The sequence below is a fragment of the Aotus nancymaae genome, unplaced genomic scaffold (genome assembly GCF_030222135.1).
Source record: "Aotus nancymaae isolate 86718 unplaced genomic scaffold, 86718_ANA_hifiasm-v0.15.2.pri h1tg000012l, whole genome shotgun sequence".
Lineage (NCBI taxonomy): Eukaryota > Metazoa > Chordata > Mammalia > Primates > Aotidae > Aotus > Aotus nancymaae.
The window spans coordinates 22,834,234-22,861,311 of record NW_026988423.1 but is presented as its reverse complement, the minus strand read 5'-3'; the positions used below and the strand labels follow the sequence as shown (position 1 = coordinate 22,861,311).

The 27,078-nt window shown below is 40.7% G+C and overlaps 1 protein-coding gene across 1 annotated transcript; it reads left to right on the top strand.

The window, feature by feature from the left end:
- The first annotated feature begins 353 nt into the window (after positions 1-353).
- On the top strand, positions 354-25,909 carry MPZL3 (myelin protein zero like 3). The gene is made up of 6 exons (XM_012470405.3): positions 354-478; positions 12,161-12,327; positions 15,463-15,673; positions 17,426-17,591; positions 19,540-19,603; positions 23,037-25,909. The coding sequence occupies exons 1-6, from the start codon at positions 406-408 to the stop codon at positions 23,061-23,063; spliced, it is 708 nt and encodes a 235-aa protein (XP_012325828.2). The 5' UTR covers positions 354-405; the 3' UTR covers positions 23,064-25,909.
- The last annotated feature ends 1,169 nt before the right edge of the window (positions 25,910-27,078 follow it).

Sequence of the window (27,078 nt, the reverse complement as noted above, 5' to 3'; positions counted from 1 at the left end):
TATCTATGCTGTATGATCTCCCAGGTGTTTCTGAACTCTAAATTTACGGGAGTGTATTCTGAGAACCTTCAACTAAAATAATCTCAAGATGTAAAAACCATGTCTGGAATGCAGTCAGAGCATCACAATTATTTAGTTCTGCATAAAACAAAATTGTAAATATTCCAAGTTTGTAGCCTACTTAATTTTCAAGCAAAAGAGAGCAATTAGTTTCCACCTGAAAGTTAGTGAATCGCTGGCCAGTGAAACCAGGTGTGGTTCTGGAAAGAAGCCAGGTTCCTATGGTAACTTCGGATCGTCATTTAAGTTGTCTCACTGCCTCCTGCTCGACGTCACTTCCGGTGTTACCTGTGTCGTTACTGGGAGCTGTAAACAAGGTGTGCAAGCATCTGAAGAGCTGGCGGGATGCAGCAGAGCGGAGCGGCTGGAGGCCGTGGCTGCGCTCTTTTCCCTGTGCTGGGCGTCCTGTTCTTCCAGAGTGAGTGCTGTGGCTGGCTGTGCTCCACTTCCGGCTGCGGGGTTAGGGAAGATGGTCGCTTTTCCGATTCCGGGTGGGGAGGGTCTCCGGAAAGCTCCCTGAACGCTCTGGAATGGAAGGAAGGAGGGAGCAGGACGTGGGGAGGATGACGTCACCACCCCGCTGAGGGGAGTTGGTATTTTGTCAATCCTTTCCTGAGCCTTGGGAGCTTGACCACCTTGTGTGACTTTTGTCATTGTAGTTTGGTGATGACACAACTTGATGGAACCACAAAGAGCTCTGGCTTTGGTGCCACCCGGTGTTATTTTGTAATGAGACTATCAGTGGTTGACTACTGCGGTTTGGTGACTGTATACCCTGATTAGAAAAAAGACAGGTCTAGCATTCAGTAGTTTGTCCCAGCAGTTTTGGGAAACAAAATCATGACAGTCGGTAATTTTATTTTTTGTAGGTGATTATTGTGGTCTCTAAAATGAAACATTTGTTAGTGACAGAAGGGATGTGATGTGATTCATTATAGGGAAGCATATTGATGAAAAAGCAACTGCTTTAGCATTTTAATAACTTGTTAGTTTCACAAGATCTGATTTTTTTCCTTTTTTTAAATAACTTTTTTTTAATACAAGAAAGAACATATAAATTCTGTTAAAAGTTAATCTGCTAGTTAATATCAGAAGTAGGGTGTTCATACTGACATTCACATCTTAAAATTTAGATGAGTTTTGCTTTCATATAATTTTCAAATTGCATCAATTTCAATCCAACCTAATTACCTTCATTTTAAGATACAATTATTTTCTGGATTTTGTGTATGTGTGTCTTCCTGGGAAATAAAATATTAGTATATCTAGCATTAGAGTGAATTGCTAACTTTATAAAATTTCCTTTAGGATAATGGGGATTTCTGAAAGTGATATTTAATTTATATAAATATAAAGATTTTAAAGACTTCAGGTGTCCTAAATCTTAACAGATAGGGCTGGAAAGTTTTTATTTTAACTGGTGACTAATATTCATGTTGCCAGCACACCCCCGATCCCTCCCAGCTGCCTGTGTCATCATAAGTCTCCTGTTTTTTAGCTAAATTATTTTGCAATATGGTATTTAGCCTGGCTTACTGTCACTCCTAATAAACCAAGTTCTCTCTCTGTCTCTCTCTCTCTCTCTCTCTCTCTCTCACACACACACACACACACACACACACACACACACGAGAAATATCAAATATTGTCTTATTGAGAAAAAATCTGGAAATGGTGTTTTCTTAAACTTAATGTCATTTTGCTTTGAAGAGCATCTGTCAAGTTTAGCAGAGCATATAATTCAATCAAACACTAAAAGTGGATTTTATGATCTCTATATACTTGTGGAATAGATTTTTTGCCTTTTTTCTTTTTTCTTTTTGATTTTTCCCCAGAATTGGATGTCAGATTTTTTGCCTTTTAAAAAATAACTGATGACTGGGCATGGTGGCTCCTGCCTGTAATCCCAGCACTTTGGAAGGCCTGAGGTCAGGAGTTCGAGACCAGTCTGACCAACATGGTGAAACTTCATCTCTTCTAAAAAGTTTTTTAAAAAATTAGCCAGGTGTGGTGGTGGGTGCCTGTAATCCCAGCTACTCGGGAGGCTGAGGTAGGAGAATCACTTGAACCTGGGAGGTGGAGGTCACAATGAGCTGAGATAGTGCCATTGCACTCTAGTCTGGGCAACAAGAGTGAAACTCCGTCTCAAAAAAAAAAAAAAAAGAAAAAGAAAAAACTGGTTTATCATATTATTCACATGCAATACAATTTACTCTTTTTTTTCCTTTTTTCCTTTTTTTTTTCAAACCTGCAGATGATGAAACAATTTACTCTCTTAAAGGGCATAATTGAATGGTTTTTAGTATATTCACAGTTATACAATCATTACTATAATCAATTTTAGAACATTTTCGTCATTTCGAAGAGAAACCTGATACCTATTAACGATCACTTCTCATTCCCCATTTCCCTTAGCTCCTGGTAACCCACCAGTCTATTTTTTGTATCTATGGGTTTGCCTATTCTGGACATTTCATATAAATAGAATAACGCCTCTAATCCCAGTACTTCGGGAGGCTGAGATGGGTGGCTCATTTGAGGTCAGGAGTTTGAGACCAATCTGGTCAACATGGTGAAACCCCATCTCTACCAATCAATCAGTCAATCAATCAATCATTGAGGGTGGTGGCATGCCCCTGTAATCCCAGATTCTTGGGAGGCTGAGGCAGAATAATTGCTTGAACCCAGGAGGCAGGAGTTGCAGTGATCTGGGATTGCACCACTGCACTCCAGCTTGAGCGATGGAGTGAGACCCTGTCTCAAAAATAAAATAAAATAAATAAAAATAAAAAAAGTAAGTGGATGTAATCCCAGCACTTTGGGAGGCCGAGGCGGGTGGATCACGAGGTCAAGAGATCGAGACCATCCTGGTCAACATGGTGAAACCCCGTCTCTACTAATACAAAAAATTAGCTGGGCACGGTGGCGCGTGCCTGTAATCCCAGCTACTCAGGAGGCTGAGGCAGGAGAATTGCCTGAACCCAGGAGGCGGAGGTTGCGGTGAGCCGAGATCGCGCCATTGCACTCCAGCCTGGGTATCAAGAGCGAAACTCCGTCTCAAAAAAAAAAAAAAAAAAAAAAAAAAAAGTAAGTGGAATCACATAATATGTGCTTTTTGGTGACTGGCTTTTTTCACTTCTCATGTTTTAAAGGTTCATCCATTTTTTTGGTCTTTTAAATCTGTTATGTGGTAGATTTTGGTTTCATATCAGTGTTATTTGCCTTTCTTTTTTGAAGATAAGGCCCCTTAAATTATTAGATTATTTGAATTCTCCTTAAGTTATAAGTCTAGTCCTGCTATATCAGTTATCTAAGTATTTAGAAATGGTGGACTAGAAGGCCTAGGCTTCTTAAACTTTTCTCTTTTTTACTTAAGTGTGCAATAATATGAATAAAAAATCAGCAGATTTATATTTTAGAAAATGAGGCATACAAAATTGGGGGCTTTATTGACACATTTAATTCTTTCATGTGTAAAATTACTTACATTAAAATGTGATTTTCTTGTTTTTCCCTCAGACTAAAAAATTTTTGTTATGAATATTTCTATAGTTGGGCTGTTTTTACCTGGTAAGAATGCTTTTCTGCTCAGGTGAAAAGATAAGGATGTTAGGCCTAGGATGGACATTTCTGAATGAATTAATGTTGGATTGGTATTTTTTTTACAAGAGGAGGAGACAACCTATTTTACATCCATTGATTTTAAGACACTTTTAATTGCACGTATTATAAGTGTATACAGCTCAATGAATTTTCAGAAACTGAACACACATGGGTAACTAGCACCCAAATCAGAATATATAGAATGTTCCTTGAATTTCAAAAGCCTTCTTTTGTGCTTCCTTCTAGTCATTATCCCTTCTCCCCAAAAAAGAGTCAACATCCTGATGTCTAACAGTATAGAATAGTTAGTCATCCATGGATGAACTAAACTATTACTTTTCTTATTTTTCTGTAACTATATAATTGAGACTCATATATCCAGTATTTAGATTTCAACTAAGTGACTTTAAATGTTGATAACTTTGTGGCAAAATCATGCTCATAAATATGGAGTTCAGCTATATTAACAAGGAAAAAGTTGGTAGGTAGGTGTGTTTATTGATGGTGTACTTACTATAATTTAGCAAACAAAATTTGGTTTATAACCAAAAATTACTACAATTTAGTAACCAGAATATATAATTTTAATGTTTATTTTGTAATTTTTTTTATAAAAAGGAAACTGGGCTGGGTGTGGTGGCTCACACCTGTAATCCCAGCACTTTGGGAGGTCAAGGCAGGTGGATCACGAGGTTGGGAGCTGAGACCAGCTTGGTCAATATGGTGAAATCCTGTCTTTACTAAAAACACAGAAGAATTGTTTAAACCCGGGAGGTGGAGGTTGCAGTGAGCCGAGACTGTGGCACTGCACTCCAGCCTGGGCAACAGAGAGAGGCTCTGCATCAAACAAAACAAAACAAAACAAAACAAAAAACTGTTGGTTTGGTCTACTTGCATAAATATTGCTGAACATCCACAATATTCTAGGCTCTATTTTGATGGGCTCAGGATCTATTGGCGACAACATAAGTCAACAGAGGATTTTAGAGTCATGCTTAGAGATAAAGTCATTAGAAACCATGAGCGTGGAGAAGAGGTGCTTTTGATCTGGCAGGAAGATAAAGGAAGGATTTCCTGGAGGTGAAGTTAAATCTTGAAAGAGGAATAAGGGTTAGTTAGAGGTAGGGAGTGAAGAAAATTTTAGACGTAGAGAAGAGCATAAATAGCAGCTGACTTTCCTGTCAGCCGAGGCTGACTCAGATTGACCTAAACCAATCATTATATCTAGTGGTGCCCTGGTAAACAGCAGAACATTTTTACAAAAAATAGAAAGTCCAGATACATAGGATTGGACAATTTCTGTGGTGCAAATACTCCTGCCATGGTCAATTTCAAGCTAAATAGGTTAAGTCCCTAATGCTGATGTAGGAAGAAATGTATTAGTACTTAATTGGCTCTTGAGAGCCAGAGGAGCTGGCTCAGCACACCATCTTCCCAATCACAAAGATAGGTTTTGGGTCAATATGTGATCTAAGCTAATCCAGTCAAAGCCAATTTCAGAAAACCTGCTTGGAAAGTTATTTAATGCCTCCCTGCCTTGTTTATTTATTTATTTATTATTTTTTTGAGATAGAGTCTTGCTATGTTGCCCAAGCTGGTCTTGAATTCCTGGGCTCAAGTGATCCTCCCACCAGGACACCACTAGATGTAGTGATTGGTTTAGGTCAATCTGAGTCAGCCTCGGCTGGCAGGAAAGTCAGTTGCTGTTTACTCTTAGTTTTCTCCCCTCCTACCAGACTCATTCTCTGCTGTACTCTACTCTTTGGAAATCTGACTGTATAGAGTATATCAGTCAGGCTCTCTTCCTCTGGTTTCCAGTTAGATTTGGCCAATGGGAGGCATTGGCAGGAGATTGGAGGGCAGGAGAGAAAAGATCAGGATATTTCTGTTCTGCTCCCTCCCTCTCTTGGTGCCATGCTCTGTAGTACCTGTATCCCTCTAACAACAGCCCTTGTCAGGCAGCCCGCAGCTCCCACTCTTACCAGGATCTAGTAACACCATTTCCTCCCTTTCCCATTTCGACCTGGGGACAGTAAAGGCTTTGTGCTGTTGCCGGTTCCCTTGACCTTGGGAAAAGTTCCTTCGAAAAGTGGTCCAGGCTGAGCATGTTGGCTCATGCCTGTAATCCCAGCACTTTGGGAGGTTGAGGTGGGAGGATTGCCTGAGCTCAGGAGTTTGAGTCCAGCCTGAGTAACACGGCAAAATCCTGTCTCTACCAAACATACAAAAAATTCGCCAGGTGTGGTGGCATGCGCCTGTAGTCCCAGCTATTCGGGGGGCTGAGGTGGGAGGATCACTTGAACCTGGGAGGCAGAGGTTGCAATGAGCCAAGATTGCACCATTGCACTCTAGCCTAGGCAACAGAGGGAGACCCTGTCTCAAAAGAAAAAAGAAAAGAAAAGTGGCCCATATACTTTTCAAAATCTCAGCTGATTGTGCCTTCCATTTCCTGCCTGGATCCTGACTGATAGTGTCATCTTCCTCCTAACTCATAGGCTGTGTGGGAAAAGGTAGGTATCCAGAAAAAAAAAAAAAAAAAGGATATTATTAGGAGATCAGGGGAGATGGATGTTGAGCTGGCAACAAACAAATGTTTACTACATTTGGTTTGAGGTCATGTGGTGGTGGTGTTCAAGTGAGTATATCCAGATCCAGTAACACTTGAACACTCAGAGGCAGGTCATGGCTAACAATATAGATTGGGAAATCATTGTCCTATTAGTGGTTATTAAATCTACAAGTGGATAGGTTTGTCCAAGGAGAACACGTTGATTGACTGTAGATTCAGGCTGGAGCTCTAAGGACCACCAGTGTTTAAAGGATGGATAGGAAAAAAATAGCCTTAGATATTTGATATGTACTGCCAGAGATTTGGGGAGATAGAGATAAAGACAGAGTGAGTTAATACATGTGTGTGTGTGTGTGTGTGTGTGTGTGTGTGTGTGTAACACAGTCAGTGGGGGAGTTGGTTGGAGGGAGACTAAAGAGATTCTGATTTTACATTGTAACCCATATCTCTTTGTTCTAAACCAGGGGTTGGCAAACTTTTTCCATAAAGGGCCAGAGAGTATTTTAGATATGGTGCGCTACATGGCCTCTGGTGGCAGCTATTCAATTCTGCAAAAAATACAGCCACAGATAATATATAAACAAATGAACATGACTGTGTTCTAATACAACTTGATTTTAAAAGACATTATAGACTGGGCGCAGTGGCTCATGCCTGTAATCCCAACACTTTGGGAGGCCGAGGCAGGCAGATCATGAGGTCAAGAGATTGAGACCATCCTGGCCAAGGTGGTGAAACCCTGTCTCTACTAAAAATACAAAAATTAGCCAGACATGGTGATGGTTGCCTATAATCCCAGCTACTCGGGAGGCTGAGGCAGGAGAATCACCTGAACCCAGGAGGCAGAGGTTGCAGTGAGCTGAGATCATGCCACTGCACTCCAGCCTGGTGACAGAGTGAGACTCCATCTCAAAAAAAAAAAGGGCATTGTAAATTTTTTTAGCTGTTTACCTAAAGACCACTGGATGTCATAATTGATTTAGGTCAATCTGGTCACACCCAGGGCTAGCAGTAAGTTCAGTTGCTAGTTATTTTTAGTTTGTTCCCTTTCTACTAGACCCATTTGCTTCCATTTGTCTCATGCGCCATAGTTTGCTGACCTTTAAACTAACTGCACCCTTGACATTATCCCTTGGGTATCTCAGAGGCACCTTAAGTGCATCTAGAATCAAACTCCTGTTCCCCTGCCATGCCTACTACTTTTCGAGTCTTCCCTTCCCAGTGAATGGCATCAGCAAATCAGAAACCTGGGAGTCACCCTTGACACCTCCCTTTCCCTAACATTCCACATCCATACTTAGTTCAAACTTCTCTTCTTTCTTACTTGAATATCATAGTAACCTCCTCAGTAATCTCTGCATATCCACTCATTCTCTTTTTAAAAAAATTTCTCTAAGAGACAAAGTCTCTCTATTGCCCAGGCTGGAGTGCAGTGGTGTGATCTTGGCTCACTGCAACCTCTGCCTCCTACAACCACACCTGGCTAATTTTTGAATTTTTAGTAGAGATGGGGGTTTTGCCATGTTGGCTGGCCTGGTCTTGAACTCCTGACCTCAGGTGATCCACCCGACTGCGGCTCTCAAAGTGCTGATTTTTCCCATATTCATTCTTGATTCCTCCTAAGTATCTTCTCTAAAGTGATCTTTTAAGAATGCAAATTTCATCAGGTCTCTTCTTGTTCCATCCCACAGTTAAGTACTTTCCATGGCTTCCTATTACCCTAGGGATAAGGACCCAAATCTCTAAGGTCCTGCCTGGTCTGGTTTTTGTTTACCTCCCAGCCACATCTTATTCTGTTTTCTCTCCCTTTCGTGTTTTCTATGTTGCAGTCACACTCATTCTTTTCAGCTCCTTGACTGACTAAGCTCCTTCCTGGTGTCAGACCTTCACATGTGCTGTGTCCTCTGCCTGGAATGCCCTCCCTCTCCTCACCTTGTTACCCCTTCCTTCAGATCTCAGCTCAAGAGAAACTTTCAGGGAAGCTTAGCCACTTTCTTTGTCCTTCCTTCATAGTAGTTATCAGAGTTTATAATTATGCATTTGTCTTTATGATTATTTAATTTATGTATTAAACTTCTGCTGTATTTCAAGTACAAGGGAGTATATTTATTTTGCTTGCATTTAATTCCAAACCCAGACGGTGGCACAAAACTGATGCTCAGTAAATGTATGTTTGAAGAATGAGTGAAAGAATGAAAGCATTGTCATGCAAGCTTTCGGATAGAGAAGTTCAAGGAGCAATTAATCACTGGTAGAGGATCCAGGAAAACAAGGAAAGAAGTGTCTACTGGAGTTTTTATCCCTTGGATTTTACAATTTTAAGATAGATGATGCCTTTTACCAAAAGTGCTAGTGGAGTTCAGTTGTATCATAAGGTCTATAAGTGAATGGGAAGGAGGAGATGGAGACCTCAAGTGTAGACCACTCTTTCACAAACTTGGCTTAGAAAGCAGACAAAGGGCAGTAGTTGGTAACTAAGGTAATATTACCAGGTTAAGGAAAGATTTTTAAAAAATTGCTATTTGTTTTTAAGGATGAGAGAAACTTCTGTGTATTTAGAGGCTGAAGGGGAGGGGTTGAAGGCAGTAGAGAGGTTTTTTGTTTTTTTTTTTTTAAACGGCGTCTTGCTTAGTCACCCAGGCTGGAGTGCAGTGGCACGATCTCGGCTCACTGCAACGTCTGCCTCCCAGGTTCAAGTGATTCTCCTGCCTCAGCCTCCCGAGTAGCTGGGACTACAAGCATGTGCCACCATGCCCAGCTAATTTTTTTTATATTTTTAGTAGAGATGGGGTTTCACCATGTTGCCCAGGCTCCTCGTGAACTCTTGGCCTCGTGATCTGCCTGCCTCAACCTCCCAAAGTGCTGGGATTACAACAGCGTGAGCCGCTGCGCGCAGCCTAGAGAGGGTTTTTCTGCTAAAGCAGGTCACGGAAGAGCTTAACTTTGCATAGGAAAAGGGGCACCACATGCTTTCAGGTTGGAAGTAAGGAGGGAGCAGATGCAGGAATGTGTGTGCCTGGGCCGTTTATAAGGCCTCAAGTTTCATGATGAAGTAAGAGGTAACATTTTCTTCTGAAAATGAGGGGTTTGGGGATTGCATAGAGGATTGAGGGAGAATGACAAGGGCTTGAGAAATCACGGAATGGGAAGCTAACCAAGGCCAGTTGAAGGTTTGCCAGGCATTGAGGACTCAGTGGTGGGTGTCATTCATGATTTTTTATGGTAACTGTCCAGCTGTGTGATTTTTCTTGTTCAGGGTATACTAGCCCAGTCTAGTTGTTGTCTACAGCTGAGCTTTTCCTGAAAGGGCGCAATGGAAAGATAGGAGTCTAGGGGAGTTAAGAGTATTGAATGTACTGTAAAAAAGGTGATAGAAATAAAGTGGGTGACTTACAAGCATGCTTTGCTCCTATACTAGAGTTTCTGGTGACTTTATCTGTTTCTCTCGGTGTCTCCCAGTCTGCTCCCCTCCCTCTGAATTTTTGCCCTGAAGGTGCTGACATTTAATAGAGGAATAGCCTTTATAACTAGGTGCAATCAATGGCATATGTGCCTAAGCAGGATTATATACCTAGTGTTAGGAGGAGAAAGGGCGATGAACCACATCAGGGAGTTTGGGAAGGCACTGCAAAGGGGGCTGATATTTGAGCTGGAATTTGAAGGTGTATGAATGTTGGGGATGTGGTATGGTGGGGAACAACCCAGGCAGGATTGGTAGAGGTAGGGAGGAGAGGCTTCCAGACAAAGACGTGTTTAAAGAGAGGCTCAGTGGCATGAAAGGACACAGTACATGTGGGAAATAGCAGGACATTGAAGTAATGGTGAAGGGGTTGGGAAGGTAGATGGATGGAGTGACAGAAGTTTGGGGCTAGATAGCCACTGTTTGAATTTTATTTTGTAGCCCATAGGAAATTACTGAAAGTTTTTGAATATGTGTGGTGTTCATTTTAATAATAATACATAACATTTATTAAAGCTTTTATTCCAGATGCTGTGCCCAGCATTTCATGTTGTGAAATGAACAGCATGATCATAATAAAAAATTTTCTTTTTTGATCGTAGTAGCTCTTCAGAGTGATCCAGTGAAGTAGATCTTGTTATTATTCCCATTTACCAAGTGAAGACATTGAAGCTTGAACTGGTGAGGTAACTGAGATCAAGTTCTCACAGCCAGAAAGTAGTCGAGCTACTCAAGTCCAGGTCTGGCCAATTCTAAATCTGTATTTTAAATCTCTATACTATACTTACGTTTTAGGATAAAAGAATGGATATAGGGAGAGTGTAGATTGTCCATTCATTTCCACCTTCCAGTTTTTAGAGCTAGATCTTGAGTGTTAAATAAGGATTTTCTTACAGTGATGGGTCAGGATTGAGGGCGTAAGAGAGTGGGGACTGCAGGATAAAAGCTTTTCAGCAGAGGGACAGCATTTGGAAAGGCACGGAAGGCATGACAGGTTCAGCATGGCAAAGTCAGAAGGGGTGCCACAGGCAGACCAGAAGTTATCTTCATCTTGGGGACAGGTCAAATTCTTATGAGTTCTTATTAGTGGGTTCAGTTTTGGTCTCCTCCTTTTAAGAAGAATGTCAACAGACTGGATTGTCTAGAGAGGAGCAAGAAAAATGATTCAAAGCTGGCAGAGGTAAAGGCAGTGGAACTAGTGACTCATAACTGTGACAGGAAAGGTTCAGAGCGTGGGCAGGACTGAAGAGGTGGCAATAATGACAATGATTCTAGCATGTACTGAGCACTTACTCTGGGTTGGGTAGGCTTCTCAGTGTCTTGTATGCTTTAACTCGTTTAATCCTCACAGTGGCCTTCTGAGGTTAAGTACTATTATTATCATTCCCATGAGGGTGAGCAGACTGAAGAAGTATAGTAACTTGCTAAGGCTGCAGAGCCAGCAAGGTAACAGGGCTGGGATTTGAACCCAGACCCTCTAGCATAGGAGTCATGGTCTGTGCACTCAATCACAACCCCATTCTGTCTGTAACAGAAGGACTGTTGGTATTCAGAATGTGTGTGGGTTTGCACTTTTCTGAAATCTTGCTGCTCTGTTTGCCTTGGCCACCAGAAGATTCATGGCTTCTTGAGGTGGATAAGGAAACAGGAAGAACAAAGTATTGGCAATGTAATTTCCTAAAATATGCCTCTGTAGGGAAAGATAAGTTTTTGTTCTCTGAAAGCAGAAGGAACTGGTTAGAATATGCCAGTCCTTTTCAGGGAGGTGAAGTGTCAGAGCTGGATACATAAGTGGTTTTGGAAGAAATAAGTCTCTAGTGGGTTTAAAAATGGTACCTTATTTTTACATGACAGAATGCATTCACCTATTCTGTTTTCTTCCCCATAATTTACTTTTAATGGATGTGTGTCTCCTCAGCCAGCTCTAAGAAAATGGGAAAAACTAGATAGTACCTTGGGGGCAGTTTTAGAAAATTATTTGAAAGAAATTTTTCCATTCTTACTTCCTATTCTCATTTTGCTGTTGAGGCAGTGGTAGCTTCATGATGCAATTATGCTATACTTGGGGTAAGTCCCTTAGACCACGAAAGCTGCCATATTCCCAGAGTGTGTGTTTGTGTCTGCGGGGATGGGTGGGTGATGTTGCCTTTTAGCCAGCCATGGGCAGACCCATTATTTGTACTTAATTGAACCACAAGCCTGTATTTGGGAAAATGCTGGTGTGACCAGATTTTAAATTTTTTCACAAACATTCAGTTATGATTTAAGATTAGAAAATGATTGAAAAATACTATCTTTGATTAATGCAGATATCAACTCCTTGTCCCTTGTGGGCTTGCCTGAGAAGATATTTATTAATATTTATTGCTCTGCCTTTTTGATGAGGGCTCTAAAACTAATTGTTCACTCACATCTGTATATTCCACCCAAATGAATGCATTTTAAGTGTTTGGGTTTGCTTTGATTAGGTGTTTATATCGTCCTTTCCTTGGAGATTCATGCAGATGCCCATGTCCGAGGTTATGTTGGAGAAAAGATCAAGTTGAAATGCACTTTCAAGTCAACTTCAGCTGTCACTGACAGGCTGACTATAGACTGGACATATCGCCCTCCCAGCAGCAGCCGTGCAGAATCAGTAAGTGTGTACTTTTTCGAAACGTTCCTTTGGTCAGCAGTTTTGGAGTTGTTTTACTGCAAATTGCAGGCATGCGTGAGGCCATCTCATCTTAGAGTAGAAAATGGGCTTCTACTTTAATAGAGGTAGATGAACTTTCATCCTATATGACGTTCATTTAGTCACATAGGGCCCCATGTAAGAATTCTGTAAATAAGCTGCAAGGAAAAAGCTGTCAGAAACTCAGAGGAAATGTGGTTTAATTTCGCTTCCCCTTTGTTGTTTGTTTTTGCATGATTTCATAGCTTCATTTTCAGATTTAATGTACTGAAAGGGTACCTTCAGGACTGTTAAATGGAAAAATTCTATAGGTCCAGTCGTAGACATCCTTTCTCTTAAGGCCGCTCACTTTCTGTTGTATTAAGTTATCTCAAAGGGTGTATGTGTTTGCATATTTGTGTTCTGTGGATTTATCTTGGCACCTTTTCCAAGTGTTTAAACATCTGCATTGATTTATATAGCTGCCTTTGAAGGAAATGGTGGCACCTTGTGTTGGTGACAGATGTTGGTGACAGATGGTTTTGCAATATTGGAAGCAATATACCTTAGTCACACATGTAAAACACATTTATGGTCCAAGTTCTATTGTGGGTGTCTAATTGAAGATTAAAATGCTATAAAAACTTTTTAAGCTTCCAGTAGTATCCTTAGCTCAGGATAGATGTTATTCAAGAATGTGAATGTCATAGTTGTATGTAAGATTGTATTTTTGAAAGTATATAGTTAATTTGTTTATCCTGTTTTCTTCTTAGAAAAATGTCCTCTTTGACTTTCATGTATAAGTAAGCTTTGCATTCTGTGTTAGGAGCCACTATAGAATGCCATATAGCTTGGGGCTAGGCAGGGGACTCCAGTGAAAGAAGCTAGACTGTATTCATGGTCCTCCCCTACCCCCCTTTTTCAGATTTGAAATAGTTCACTTGATTCTGAATGGTCAGGAAACTGTGGCTGGCCTTATTTGACTCTGCCTCCTTGGCCAAAAATAGGACAGAGCAAGCAATGGGGAGCTTCCTGGGTCAGAAACAACAGTTCTCTTCTAGTGCTTCTCTCTGCGAGGCTGGTCAGAAAATCAGCAAACTCACACAAGTTGGAATTAAAGTTACATAACATGATGTTGCAGTCATTGGGTTAATCAATCAGGATTGTGTCAGATTAATCAATTAGCAAGGATTTCAGTTTCATGAACTTAACATTGAATTTACAGGCTAAACTAATTTTGAGGATATACAATGGGCCAGGTTTTGTCAATAAGGAGTTTCAAACTCTTTTACACTGATGCTGATAATTAGTGCTAGGGATTCTTTACCTCCCCCTTTGAAATGTTCAACACACTTACGCTTTTCTTTTCTTTTCTTTTTTGAGATGGAGTCTCACTCTATTGCCCAGGCTGGAGTACAGTGGTGTGATCTCAGCTCACTACAACTTCTGCCTCCTGGGTTCAAGTGATTCTCCTGCCTCAGTCTCCTGAGTAGCTGGGATTACAGGTGTGCACTACCATGCCTGGCTAATTTTTGTATTTTTAGTAGAGACGGGGTTTCACCATGTTGTTCAGACTGGTCTCGAACACCTGACCTCGTGATCTGCCCACCTCAACCTCCCAAAGTGCTGGGATTACAGGTGTGAACCACTGTGCCTGGCCTATTATTTCTTATTATCTGCCTTTATCACTAAAATGTAAGTTTCGTGAGAGTAGGGACTACGCCTGTGTGGCTCTTACTTAACAATGCCTAGCACATTCGAGGTCTGCACCAAATATTTGTTGAAGGAATGCATGAACAAATGAACAAATAAGTGAGTCAGCATCTTCTCTGGGAAGTTGCTTTTCAAAATTGGGCAGTTCAGTGGTTGTAAACACCCAGGTTCCTAAATGGGAAGCTACCAAGTAACAAAGAAAGAGGAAAGCCTGTATTTTGCATAAGTCATATTGCATAAGTCATTTTGTATTGTAATACTTGTCTGGCCTGCCTCCAGGTATAATTATGCTTTTTTTTGGTGATGAAGTGTCTGATCACCAAGTCCTAAGCAGCATTGTTTTAATTCAACACATATTCGTTGAGTACTTATCAGGTATTAGACTTAGGGATTATATTAATTGTCAAGGTAGATGACTTGAGAGAGGCTGAATTATATTACCCTCCTTGTGATTTTGAGAATAAACAAAAATCTCCTTTTTGTCACTTACTAGTTGTATACCTTAGAGCACTCCCTTAGTCTTTTGTTTTTGGCTTTGTTTTCTTTCTTTCTTTCTTTTTTTGAGGTGGAGTCTAGCTCTGTTGCCCAGGCTGGAGTGCAGTGGCACAATCTCGGCCCACTACAATCTCCACCTCCTGGGTTCAAGCAATTCTCATGTCTCAGCCTCCCAAGTAGCTGGGATTACAGGTGTGTGCCACCATGCCTGGCTAATTTTTGTATTTTTAGTAGAGATAGGGTTTCACCATGTTGGCCAGGTTGATCCTGAACTCCTGAGTTCAAGTGATATGCTCACCTTGGCCTCCCAAAGTGCTGGAATTACAGGTGTGAGCCACCATGCCCACCCTGTTTTCCTTTTTATACATTTGGAATGATTATATCTGCCTCATGTAGTTCACTGTTAGGAGGCTCAAGTGAGTAAATGTGTGGAAATTATTTACAAACTATAGAGTGCTATTCAAATATAAGATGCTACTTTAGAACAAAGTTTCCCAATTTTGGTACCATTGACATTTTGAGCTGGATAATTCTTTGCTGTGTTTAGCAGCATCCCCGGCCTTTACCCACTAGATGCCAGTAGCATCTCCCCAGTTGTGACAATTGAAAATGTCTTCAGATATTGCCAGTGCCTCTTGGAGAGTGAAATCTCTGATTGAGAACTATTACGTTAGGTTCCAGGGAGAATTTAGAAGAGATTCAAGGGTTAGGATCCCAGAAGCCTCTCATTGAGCTGTTTTCTGATCAGTTGTATTAACGTACAGGATAGAGGTTAAAAAAGCATAAAATGTTGCCCAACTGAAAAAACAAACCCATTATGCAGTCATATTTTATTTTGGACCTACTGAGCTTTACGTTTTCATTGCATTTTTCAAATTAACTTTTTCTCTCATGGTGTTGCTTTCTTAGATCTTTCATTATCAGTCTTTCCAGTACCCAACCACAGCAGGCACATTTCGGGATCGGATTTCCTGGGCTGGAAATGTATACAAAGGGGATGCATCTATTAGTATAAGCAACCCTACCATAAAGGACAATGGGACATTCAGCTGTGCTGTGAAGAATCCCCCAGATGTGCACCATAATATTCCCATGACAGAGCTAACAGTCACAGAAAGGGGTAAGCTCATTGTCACCAACCTTCTTCTGCAGTGCTCTGTGACTGCTGTCATGCCTTCTGGAGAGTCTGATGATAAACAAAGCTGTCTATCTCTGCAAGCCAGTTGGGTAATTAAATCATTGAGTCAAAGTAATTTTTCTGCCGTCCTGATATGTATGTTGGGATGGATTTTTAATCTTTATTTTGAAAACGGAATTTTCTCTTCAAATGTGATCATAGTTTCTCCATTACTTTTTTTTTAGTTTTAACTTTAGGTGACCAGAGGTCTTGTAGAATGTATGGAAAATCCCTGAGTAAATATAGGGTTGTTGTCTCTGTGAAATAGAAGTCATTCCAGTTTTCCTGGCATGTTCATACTTGCAGTTATGAGGTAGTGTTCTTGCCTGTGTCTTGAAAGGGCACCCCCTCTAATTATGAGAGCTAGTGCATTTCTTTTATACTGCAAAGAACGGTAGTTTCCCTTTAGTGTGAAACGGGAGAAGAGTAGATTAGGGACTGATTTTTTTTTCTCTATTATTCCTTGGTGACCGACTTAAGTGGTCATTCTAGTCCTTAACTGGATTTGAACCAAAGATTTAGAGGTACATTATGGCTCATTATAGATGAGTCATCATTTCTTAAGTCTTTTTCAAGTCTCTCTCCCTCCCTCCTTTCCTCCTTCTCTCCCTCCCTCTGTTCCATTCTCGTTCCCATCTTCCCTTCCTTTCTCCTTCCTTCCCTCTCTCCCTCTCTTATTTCTTCTTTCTCTTTCTCTTTTTTTCTTTTCTTTTAAAATAATAACTTGTAGGCCAGGCGCGGTGGCTCACGCCTATAATCCCAGCACTTTGGGAGGCCGAGGCGGGTGGATCATGAGGTCAAGAGATCGAGACCATACTGGTCAACATGGTGAAACCCTGTCTCTACTAAAAATACAAAAAAATTAGCTGGGTGTGGTGGCGCACGCCTGTAGTCCCAGCTACTTGGGAGGCTGAGGCAGGAGAATTGCTTGAACCCAGGAGGCGGAGGTTGCGGTGAGCCGAGATCGCGCCATTGCACTCCAGCCTGGGTAACAAGAGCAAAAACTCTGTCTCAAAAATAATAATAATAATAATAATAACTTGTAGGTTTCAAAGATGAGCACATTCATACTGCTGGCAGAAGAAAATGATACGTTTCTCTGGAAGGCAGTTTGGTAGTATGAAATCAGGTGTCTTAAAAGTATAGGCCCTTTGATCTAGTAATTCCATTGTAAATTTCATCTAAAGAATTAGAGCTAAACATGAAGATTTATGTACAGACATGGCCATCCTAATGTAACTTGTAGATTCTAAGAATTAGAAACAACTTAAATGTCCAGGATTAGAGGATTAGTTCCATGAATTATTCAATATGATAGAATCCTATGCAGCCATTACACATCATATGTGGAAGGAATTGTTAAATATTTATCATATAATAAATTTTAAAAGGAGGTTAAAAATAATATGTAAATATGATCCATACTTAAAAATATATATACCCCCCCATGCACCCTATACCCAATACCCCTAGAAGAAGATTAAATGGGTAGATACCAAAGTGTTCTTCCTAGGTAGTGGGATTATGGTAAATTTTTATTCTTCATTGTACTTTTGTGTATTTTCTACCTTTTACACAATGTCTTATTACTTTTGTAATTAGAAGAAATATAAGAACAAACATAGAACCTAGCTCACATTGCAGGAGGCAAGTTTGCACATCCCTGTCTTTTACCTTCTCTTTCTCCACCTCTAGGTTTTGGCACCATGCTCTCCTCTGTGACCCTTCTTTCCGTCCTTGTCTTCGTGCCCTCAGCCGTGGTGGTTGCTCTGCTGCTGGTGAGAATGGGGAGGAAGGCTGCTGGGTTGAAGAAGAGGAGCAGGTCTGGCTATAAGAAGTCATCTATTGAGGTTTCAGATGAGTAAGTCCAGTGGGAGCCCTGGGCAGCAAGCCCATTTCCTCCTTAGCACCCTACCCAGACCCCTACATCCACACTTCTCTTTCTTCTGAACCAAGTTTAGTTCTGCTGGTGAAATTTCTTTTTGAAGAGAATAGTTCTGCTAAGGGATGCCAAAAGGAAGGTTGAAAGTGAAGCATGTGAATGCTAATTTGGAGAGAGATGGGGGAGTTGAAATATGGTCCTAGTCTTCTGCTTTGGAAATTAGATTGTACAATGCCATGGTTCTGAATAAATTCTGAAGTCAATGTTTCATTCTTTCAATTCCAGGTCAATTATTTTTCCTTCTCTTTGTTTTTGGCACTAAGCTGATGATATCTCCTGACAGAAAATGCCTGAACAATGAGAGAGACTTTAAGAACAGCTGTGGAGGGCAAAAGCGATTTGAATAAGCAAGATCTATTCTTGGTCAGCATATGTTCTGAAGGGAGGGGCTGCATGGATCGTGTCAAAAAGATTTATTAAGCATTATTCTGCCAGTGAGCAGGCATGACCTAGCATATTCCCTAAAAACAAATGTAGTAAAAGGAAATCAAAACAAAAGTCTACATAAAACCCTTGTTCTCCATAGTCTATGTCAGGGGAGGGGAATCTTACATTAAGAAGGTCCAAAATTCTGTCTCTGTCTGTATGTATGTGTGTGTGTATGTGCATTTATCTAATTATAAGAGAGTACCCTGTGCCCTTTCCAAGGAATCTGTGGCTCAAAAAAGGCAAAGAACTCTTGGTAAAAATACTAATGTCTGTTTCTAAGCATGGCGTACAAACCCCCCTATGATCTTACTTTAAGTCACATTGTTCCCTCATGTCTCAGCACATCCCAGGTGCCATGAACTTTGCTTTTTTTTTTGCCCTGACATATTATACTTAATTCAAATATTTTTCCTCTTTGTCATCCTCTAAGACCCCACCTTTTGTCTTGCTTGGAATGCCCTCCTTCCTTCTCTTGTTTGCCTGGAAACTCTTTCTTATCCTCCAAGACCCAGCTGAAATAGCCCCTTCTCTTGAGTTTCCCTGAGTCCTCAGAGGACAATTAGTCACTCCCCACTCTTTGCTGCTGCAGCAGTTTGACCTTAACTCTATTAAAACGCTTATCACATGGCATTATAACATATTTGTTAAGTTTTAACTGGTCTCTCACCCCCATCATGAGCTCTTCACAGGCCCAAGTTTTATTTGTCTTTTTACCTCTAGGCCAGCACAATGCTCAGACATTGTCAGTGCTCAGTACACTTCTGAATGAGTGACTATGACTAGCTCAGTCATTGTCAGTGCTCAGTACACTTCTGAATGAGTGACTATGACTAGCTCCTAATTATTGAGCACTTATTATGTGCCAGGCACTATGGTACATGTTTCACATTTATTTTTTATTTACGCCTAAGAACTATGCTTTATGAGTGGGTGGCAATATGTGCATTTTGTTTGTTTGTTTGTTTTTTGAGATGGGAGTCTCACTCTATTGCCCAGGCTGGATTGCAGTGGTGCAATCTCAGCTCACTGCAACCTCTGCCTTCTGGGTTCAAACGATTCCCTGCCTTAGCCTCCTGAGTAACTGGGATTACAGGTGTGCACCACAATGCCCAGCTAATTTTTGTGTGCTTAGTAGAGACAGGGTTTCGTTATGTTGGCCAAGCTGGTCTTGAACTCCTGACTTCAGGTGATCCACCCACCTCAGCTTCCCAAAGTGCAAGGATTGCAGGCATGAGCCACTGTGCCTGGCCAGTATGTGGATTTTATAGATGAGGAAACAGGCTTCTGGGGCTTAAACAATTTACCCAGTCACCCAGCTAGTGAGTGGAAGAACTGGAATCTAAAACCAGATCTGTCTGATTTCAACACCTGTACTTTTAACTGCTCTATGCTATTGGGGATAGTGGTGACTCAGATTTGGTTTGTCCTCTTTCTACAGCACTGATCAGGAGGAGGAAGATGCGTGCATGGCGAGGCTTTGCGTCCGTTGTGCTGAGTGCCTGGTAAGTGCATGCTGTTCCTTCTGCTCACAGTTGATGTCTCACTTTCCTGCTTACCTAAGAGGATCCATCCTATGCCTTCAGAGGCAGCAGAGGACATACAGGTAGGTCCAAGCAAGGGATGAGCCAACATCTTCCCTCAAAGCATTTTGGATTCAGGGGACCCCTACCAAATCTAACCATGATTTTGTTTCCTGTCTCATGGTCATAGAATGGTAGTCTTAGGTTAGGGAAAGGGGGCCGTGTAGAGTAGTTTCTGCAGACTGACAGAAAATCCCAAAACAGGAGTGTCCTATGCCACTGAATTCATACTAGGAGACTGACTGGCTGGACCTGACCCTGAATTTAACTTTTCCACTGAGCCGTAGTATTTTTCAGGGAGTTAGAGTAATATAACCTTTTAGGTAACTTGATGTCTTTTATCAATAAGAAATATCACACTGGAAGGTCCAAGTTTTGATCTGAATATCAAAAGGTTGTCATCCCTCCTGCTTTGGGTACTTGGTGTGACTGATGACAGAATCAGATACTCCAATTAGGAGGCTTGAGTGGCTGTCCTAGGATCCTAACAGGAGGGAAGACTCTCTGATGTGGTGCAGTTGAAACCAGATCACAAGGAACTTCTGATCTCATATGATACATACCTGTCATTGCCCGCTGTGTACTTATTGCCAAGCTCACACTTGGCTCCATGACTAATTCTGTTTCTCTTTCTCTTGTGCACTTGAGTATCGTAGGAGAGATAAGAGAAAGGTTGATAATGCCAGGTATTAGGTAAAATGGAATCTAATACCAACCTCCATAGGTCCTTACTTTGAGAACACAAAATAAGTTAATATTCATACAATTATCCACATTTCAGACCTTAATCCATTCAACAGTGATTTGTTGAACATTTGTCACATGCCTTGTGTACTGTTCTAGGTGCTTAGGAAATGGCAGGGAACAAGATTGACAAAAATTCCTACCCTCAGAGAACTGAATGTTCTCTGCCTGGAAAACTCTTTCTTATCCTCTAAGACTCTGCTGAAATGTCACCTCTTGAATTAGGGTACAAATACTCACAAAGCTTTTAAAAATAAGTAAAATATATCATATATGAGACAGTATATATACAGTATATGAGAAGAAAAGCAGAAAAAGGGGATGGGATGGCTGGATAGCGGGTATGATATTAAATAGGTTAGGGACAACCTCAGTGAGAAGATATTCAAGCAAACACCTAAGAGAAGCATGCCATATGGCTATTGCCAGGGAGCATTTCAGGCAGAAGAAATGATGGGTGCAAAGGCTCTGAGCAGAGGCCATGATTGGCATGTTCTCTGAGTAGCAAGGGGGCAGTATGGCAGGAATGAAGATAGCAGTTGTTGACATCAGAGAAGTAATGCAGCAGCTAGATCTTACAGAACCTTATAGATGATTGTAATGACCTGGACTTCTACTCAGTGAAATGGAATCCATTGGAGGGTTTGGGAAGAGAAGCACTCTCAACTGATGTCTGTTTAAAAAATATTACTCTGGTTTTTGTCTTGAGAATGGATGGTAAGGAACAATGACAGAATCAGAAAGTCCAGTTAGGAGACATTTGCATTAATCCAGATAGCTGAAGATTCTCGTAGTTTGGACCAGGGTGATGGTGGTGGAGGTGGTGAGAAGTGGTTGTACTCTGGTTATAGTTTGAAGGTAAAGCCAGAAGGATTTACTGCTTTTACATTTATGTATGAAAAAATGAGGGGACTCAAGGATAATTCCAAGATTCTTGACTTAAGCAACTGGTAGAATAGAGTTACCATTTGCTAATATGTGGAAGTCTGTGGGTGAATCAGATTTTAGGAGGAAGATCAGAAGTTGGGTTTGGACATACTAAGTTTGAAATACTTATTAAACTTCTAAGTGGAGATGTGGAGTAGGCAGTTGTGGGTGTGGAGTTCAGAAGAGAGGTTTAGACTGGAGATACAGATTTAGGAGCCATTAGCAGATAGTGAGTGTTAGAGACATTTCCTCCAGGGAAATGAGTGTAGATAGGGAAGGGTCAAAGGATGGAGCCTGGAGCCCTCCAAGATTTCTTGGATGGGGTGATGAAGCGGAATTATTAGTAAAGAGATTTTGGTATCCTGGGAGTCAAGTGAAGAAGTGTTTCTAGGAAAAGAGAGTGATTAACTGTGTCATTTGCTGTGGGGTCAGGTGAAGTAAAATGAGAGCTGATAATTGATTATTGGATGATTTGGGAATATGGACGTCATTGTTGACCTCGGCAAAAGGAGCTTCAGTGGAATAGTGGGAATGGGGTGTGGTCAAGAAAGACTGCAGAAAAATACATTGGAGACAGTGGGTATAAACAACTCTTCCAAGGAATTTTACTGTGAAGGAATGCAGAGAGACAGGCATTACGTAGAGGGTGTTGTCATGGGTGACTTTTCTTTTTAAGATGGGAGAAATTGAACACGTTTATATGCAGATGGGAATTATGTAGTAGAGAAGGAAAAATTGGTGCTGCAAGAGAGAGAGGAGATGATTGCTGGGATTTTGCTAGGATCTAGTGCATATATGGAGATGTTGACCTTAGATAAAGGCAGGGAGAGTGCATAAGAACAATAGGGAAGGCCAAATAGATGGGTGAGGATGCAGATGAGTGGCCACATATGATGGAGCTTATGGAAATTCCCTACTGACTGCTTCTTTATTCCCAATGATGGGAGAAAGCAGGCCTGTCAGCTGAGAATGATGGGAAGAGGAGGTGTTGGAAGTTTGGGGAAAGAGGGAAGGGTATGAAATAGTCATGAAGGAGAATGAATAGACCAGAGAAATGTGGTATGCCAGATAGTACTAATGGCCCACTTGAAGTTAGAAGTAATGAACATGAGTTTGGATAATAATGGTAACAGGAGCTAGTCTTGAATGAGTGCTTACAAAGTGCCAGGCACAGTGCTAAGTAATTTACATGTATTATTTCATTCAGTTCTCATAACAGTTCTATGAGGTGTATTTTTATTATCCCATTTTACAGATGAGGAAAGTGAGGCTTAGAGAAGTTGTTAACTTTATCCAAGTTTACGCAGCCAGCAAGAGGTGAACTCAGTGGTAGATTGACACCTAGTCTAAACTCCTAACCACAAATTTGCACACTTCTGCAAAAGAGTGAGGAAAGGATTGCTGGGGTGATTCCACTGACGCTTGTAGTGTTAAGAAAATATGCCTGTGTGTGGAGGTTTTAAAAAATATTCACCAAGGGAAAGGAAACCACTAGGGCTTCAGAGCAGAAATTAGCCCCATAGACACCAATTATATTGAGGTCCTGTGAAACTCTATGGGAATTTAGGTGTATTGAGTCAGTGGCATTTCACTGTGGTTGTGTCCCAAGCCAGGTTCCATTTCATCTTTGCCTAAATTCCGACTGTGGAATTGTGTTCCACACCTACTGTTTTTCTCCCTCCAGGATTCGGACTATGAAGAGACATATTGATGAAAATCTGCATGTCATAAGAAGAGTCACCTAATAACAGGAAACACCCGATTCCACTGGCAGCTACGGCCTGTCAGAGAAGTGGAGCTGGCCTGGACCATAGTGATGGACAATCCTGGAGATCATCAGTAAAGACTTTAGGAACCGCTTATTTATTGAATATATGTTTTGTTGTATTTATAAACTGTTCAAGAACTCTCGTAAGAGATTCATGACTTCCCCTTTCAAGAAATTGCGCTGTAATTGAATGAAGAAATTCTTTTCCTGAGCAAAAAGATACTTTCTGGTTCATCTTTGCTCTGGAATGTATTATGTTTTCCTCCAACTGTTCGAAGGGGAATCCTGCATGTATGCCACACCGCTGATGCCAAAATCACTTTCTAAATGAAGTGGAGCTTGTGGCTTCCTGATTTGTCGCCAGACAAAATATTTGCTTGGGATGGTATTCTTTGTTTTTTGCTCCATGTACACTTTCAGCAGTGAGTAGTGTAGGGCATATACTCATTGGTTTAATGACCTCAACCTCAGTTGTTTTTGGATAACTTAGAGTGTATACTCTTAGCTTCCTTAAAGTTGGTAGGATCAAATCATTGGTTTGCTTTGACTGGGTTTTTAAAGTATTAAATACAGTGTCATCAATTTACAATTAAGGAAGGGAATAGCGAGGTAGAATAATTATTTTCTTTAGTCTTGCTGGTACAGTTTGGGCCAAAGAGTCTTTTATAGCTACTACTTTTCTTCTTGACTTTTCAAGTCAGAGGCAAGAAAAATTCTTTACAGGTTTTTAGTAGGGGCTTATAGAGTATTTCAGGAGTTTTTTGCAATTACATCATGTTTTCACTTGTATTGGTTTTCAAAACTTTTTTGATTTCTAAAATGTGCCAACTATGAGTAAACTATGATTACTTGCAAGCTGTTTTTACATAATATTTGAGATGAGGAAGTGAGATTGTGCATAGCATAGTTCTCCTTTCTGTTCTCTCAGTGCCTTATAACAGCTTCTTTCAAAATTTAATTTACATGGGACTTTTTATAAGCCATTAAGGCATATGGATAGCATATCAGTAAAGATGGAATAGTGTATATATAAATAGTCCTCTGTAATAGTGATCGGGTTCACTTCTCAATTATGAGAGACAAAAATTATCCCCTCACTGGTCTCTATTCTTTCAACAGGTTGATCCCTTTTCATGGTTTTCATTAGATGGTTCAGGAAGTTTCCATATTACAGCATTTTAGAGTGTATATGTTAGTTTAAAAACCACTTTTCTCTCTCTCAATCTCTCTCTCTCTCTTTTTTTTTTGCCAAGATCTAATTTAAAACATTTGGGTTGTTAGATCTGTCTCATAGATTTGGCCTGGTCTCTACTATTAACCTGGTCCACAGATTAGCAAATCTGTTTAGTTGGAGGATATTGTGATTTGACTCTGGTCACGCGAGGAAGTAGAAGAGGCAAAGACAGGACCAGCAGTTGACATTTCCAGTGGTTAAACCTCACAGTACTTTGGGCTGCTTGTTAACTTATGCGGTTGTCTCAGGCAAATCTAACGTGACCATTTCTGACACCTCAACAGAGAGCGGAAAGCAACTGGAGCAATGAGAGTAAATAATCCAAATCTCTTAGAGATTTGAAGATAGAGATCTAATTGTGAGGGGAACTTTCTTGTGTGTCCTCATTTCTCCGAGAAAGAGATAATGTCACAGGAACTCACTGAAAGCCACATACCATTAAATGAGGAACCAATTTTGGCTGGGCCTTCTTGTAAAGTCCTTGCAGGTGTGTTGTGAAGATTACTGCAGGGCGGTATGTTTGTAGATGACACCTAGTCTAAACTTGAGGTAGTTGGTGCTCTATGAATACTCAGTCATGTTATTTTGTAGCCTTAATCACTAGTCCCTTCCCTTTTAAATGACTGAACAATAGAGTCCTTCATGGTAAGGGAGTACGTTGACAATTTAGTTTACTTAATTTAGTTGACTTCATGGGTTTGTAGTCACATCCCAGTCATTGGCTGCTACCATTTTCCTTCTTTATCCCTTATATTGAGATTTGGGTTACAGTTTTTTATTCTTCAAAGGGCCCCAAAGCAGTGTACAGACACCTGCCTTCTTTAAGGATGAAAGGAAGATAAAGTGGTTTACTGTTTACTTGTTTATTTCACCTATTGTTGAATAACTTCTAAGGTGCTATTCACTCTCTTTGCTACTCCTTGGGCTCTTGTCATACCCCTGGAAACCAGCTTCGTTTAGAAAGGGAACTTAGTTCAGAAGGGGTTAAAAACCTTTCAGAATTTTTCTTTAGCTGCTGAAGTTTTTACTTGTGGTTACATTACCTGGAGTTTTATGCATTAAGCTCTTAATTCTATTACAAAATGTGAACTTGTCGATTGCTTTGTGTTTTCCATGGGACCTGCTACTTCAGGCTACTTGGAGAACAACTTAGTCCTCCGCAGCTCCTAAACTCAGCACTGGTGCTTCAGGAGAGAAGGTAGCACGTCTTTGTTAAAAACAAAACAGAACAAAACAAAATGACCCTTCTGGAGGCCACATCCTGATATGAACGTTCTACTAAGTCACTCAGTTATGGTTCTAAAGGGAAACTGTAAGAAGGCCATAAGGAGTGGGCCAAGACTATTATTTAATTGCACAACTTGAAACTTCACTGCCAGAAGAGGCAGCTCCATTCCTGTGACTCCAGTGTTGGGCTGTTAACTGCTGCACCTCATTGCCTTTCTTGTTTTTGTTTTTTTGTAGGAGGGTAGGCACTGTTGGGGCATATACACAGATATTGTAACTCTTGGTATCTTTACTGCATCATAGTTAATAAACTTCTTTGCACCCTTTGGCTACCTTTTTGTGTGTGGATATGTACATATAAGGTGGGAGTTGTCATGTGAAAGAGACAGGGGTTTGTGGTGTTAAGAGAAACTTGAACTGAATTAAATTTAAAAGAGTTTAATTGAGCACAGAATGATTTATGAATCGGGCAGTCCCCTGAGACAGAGTAGGCTTGGAGACTCCAGCGCAGCCATGTGGTGGAAGATTTATGGACAGAAAAAGGAAAGTGATGTACGGAAAACAGAAGTGAGATACAGAAACAGCCGGATTGGTTACAGCTCGGTGTTTGCCTTATTTGAACAGTTTGAACCATTGGCTGTCTTCAATTGGCCAAACTCCGTGATTGACACAAGAGTAGACTACAGTCTGTATACTATTCCATTTAGGTTACAGTTCATAATGTACAGAAAAACCTTTAGGCCAAACTTAAAATATGTAAGGAGGCAGCTTTAGGCTAAGCCTGATTTAACAGTGGTTTTCAGCATCATGCAACCAGTCACGTTTGGGCTGTACCCCAGCAAGAACCTGCAGAGATTCCGTGGTGTGCTGGAACCAGCTCACATAGCAAGAGCCGATTACAGGCTGAGTATCCCTAATCTGAAAATACAAAACCTGAAATACTCCAAAATCTGAAACTTTTAGTGCCAATATGATGCTCCAAAGAAACGGTTATTGGAGCATTTTGGATTTTCAGATTAGGGATATTTAACTGGTATATTTTTGGCAAATATTCTAAAATCTGAAAAAAAGACAAAATCTGAAACACTTCTGCTCCCAAGCATGTTGGATAAGGGATACTCCACCCATATTAAATTTTTAGGAATTTTGCAAGCCAGTTGGTAGCTTGAAATAGGCCATGATGGGGGTATTTATGCTGTGGAGATTGCTGACTGTCCAGTACATCAGTTCTCAAGGACCACGTAACATAGTACTTGGGAGCAAACATTCAACAGCTTTTCAGATGATACAGAACAAGTTCCATGAGATGAGTCTGCCCATGCAGACTCATTGAAGATGTGTCCATAGAAAACACCTATTTTGAAGTGGTGACTGAGAGGTATCTTGAAGTGAAGAAGCCTTGAGTTCTTATCTAGGATGTCCAAGTCACCCAAGAGGTTCTCTGTGAGAATAAATTGCTTCCTGTATTCTGGAAAAGCTGATATCACATGACCAGAA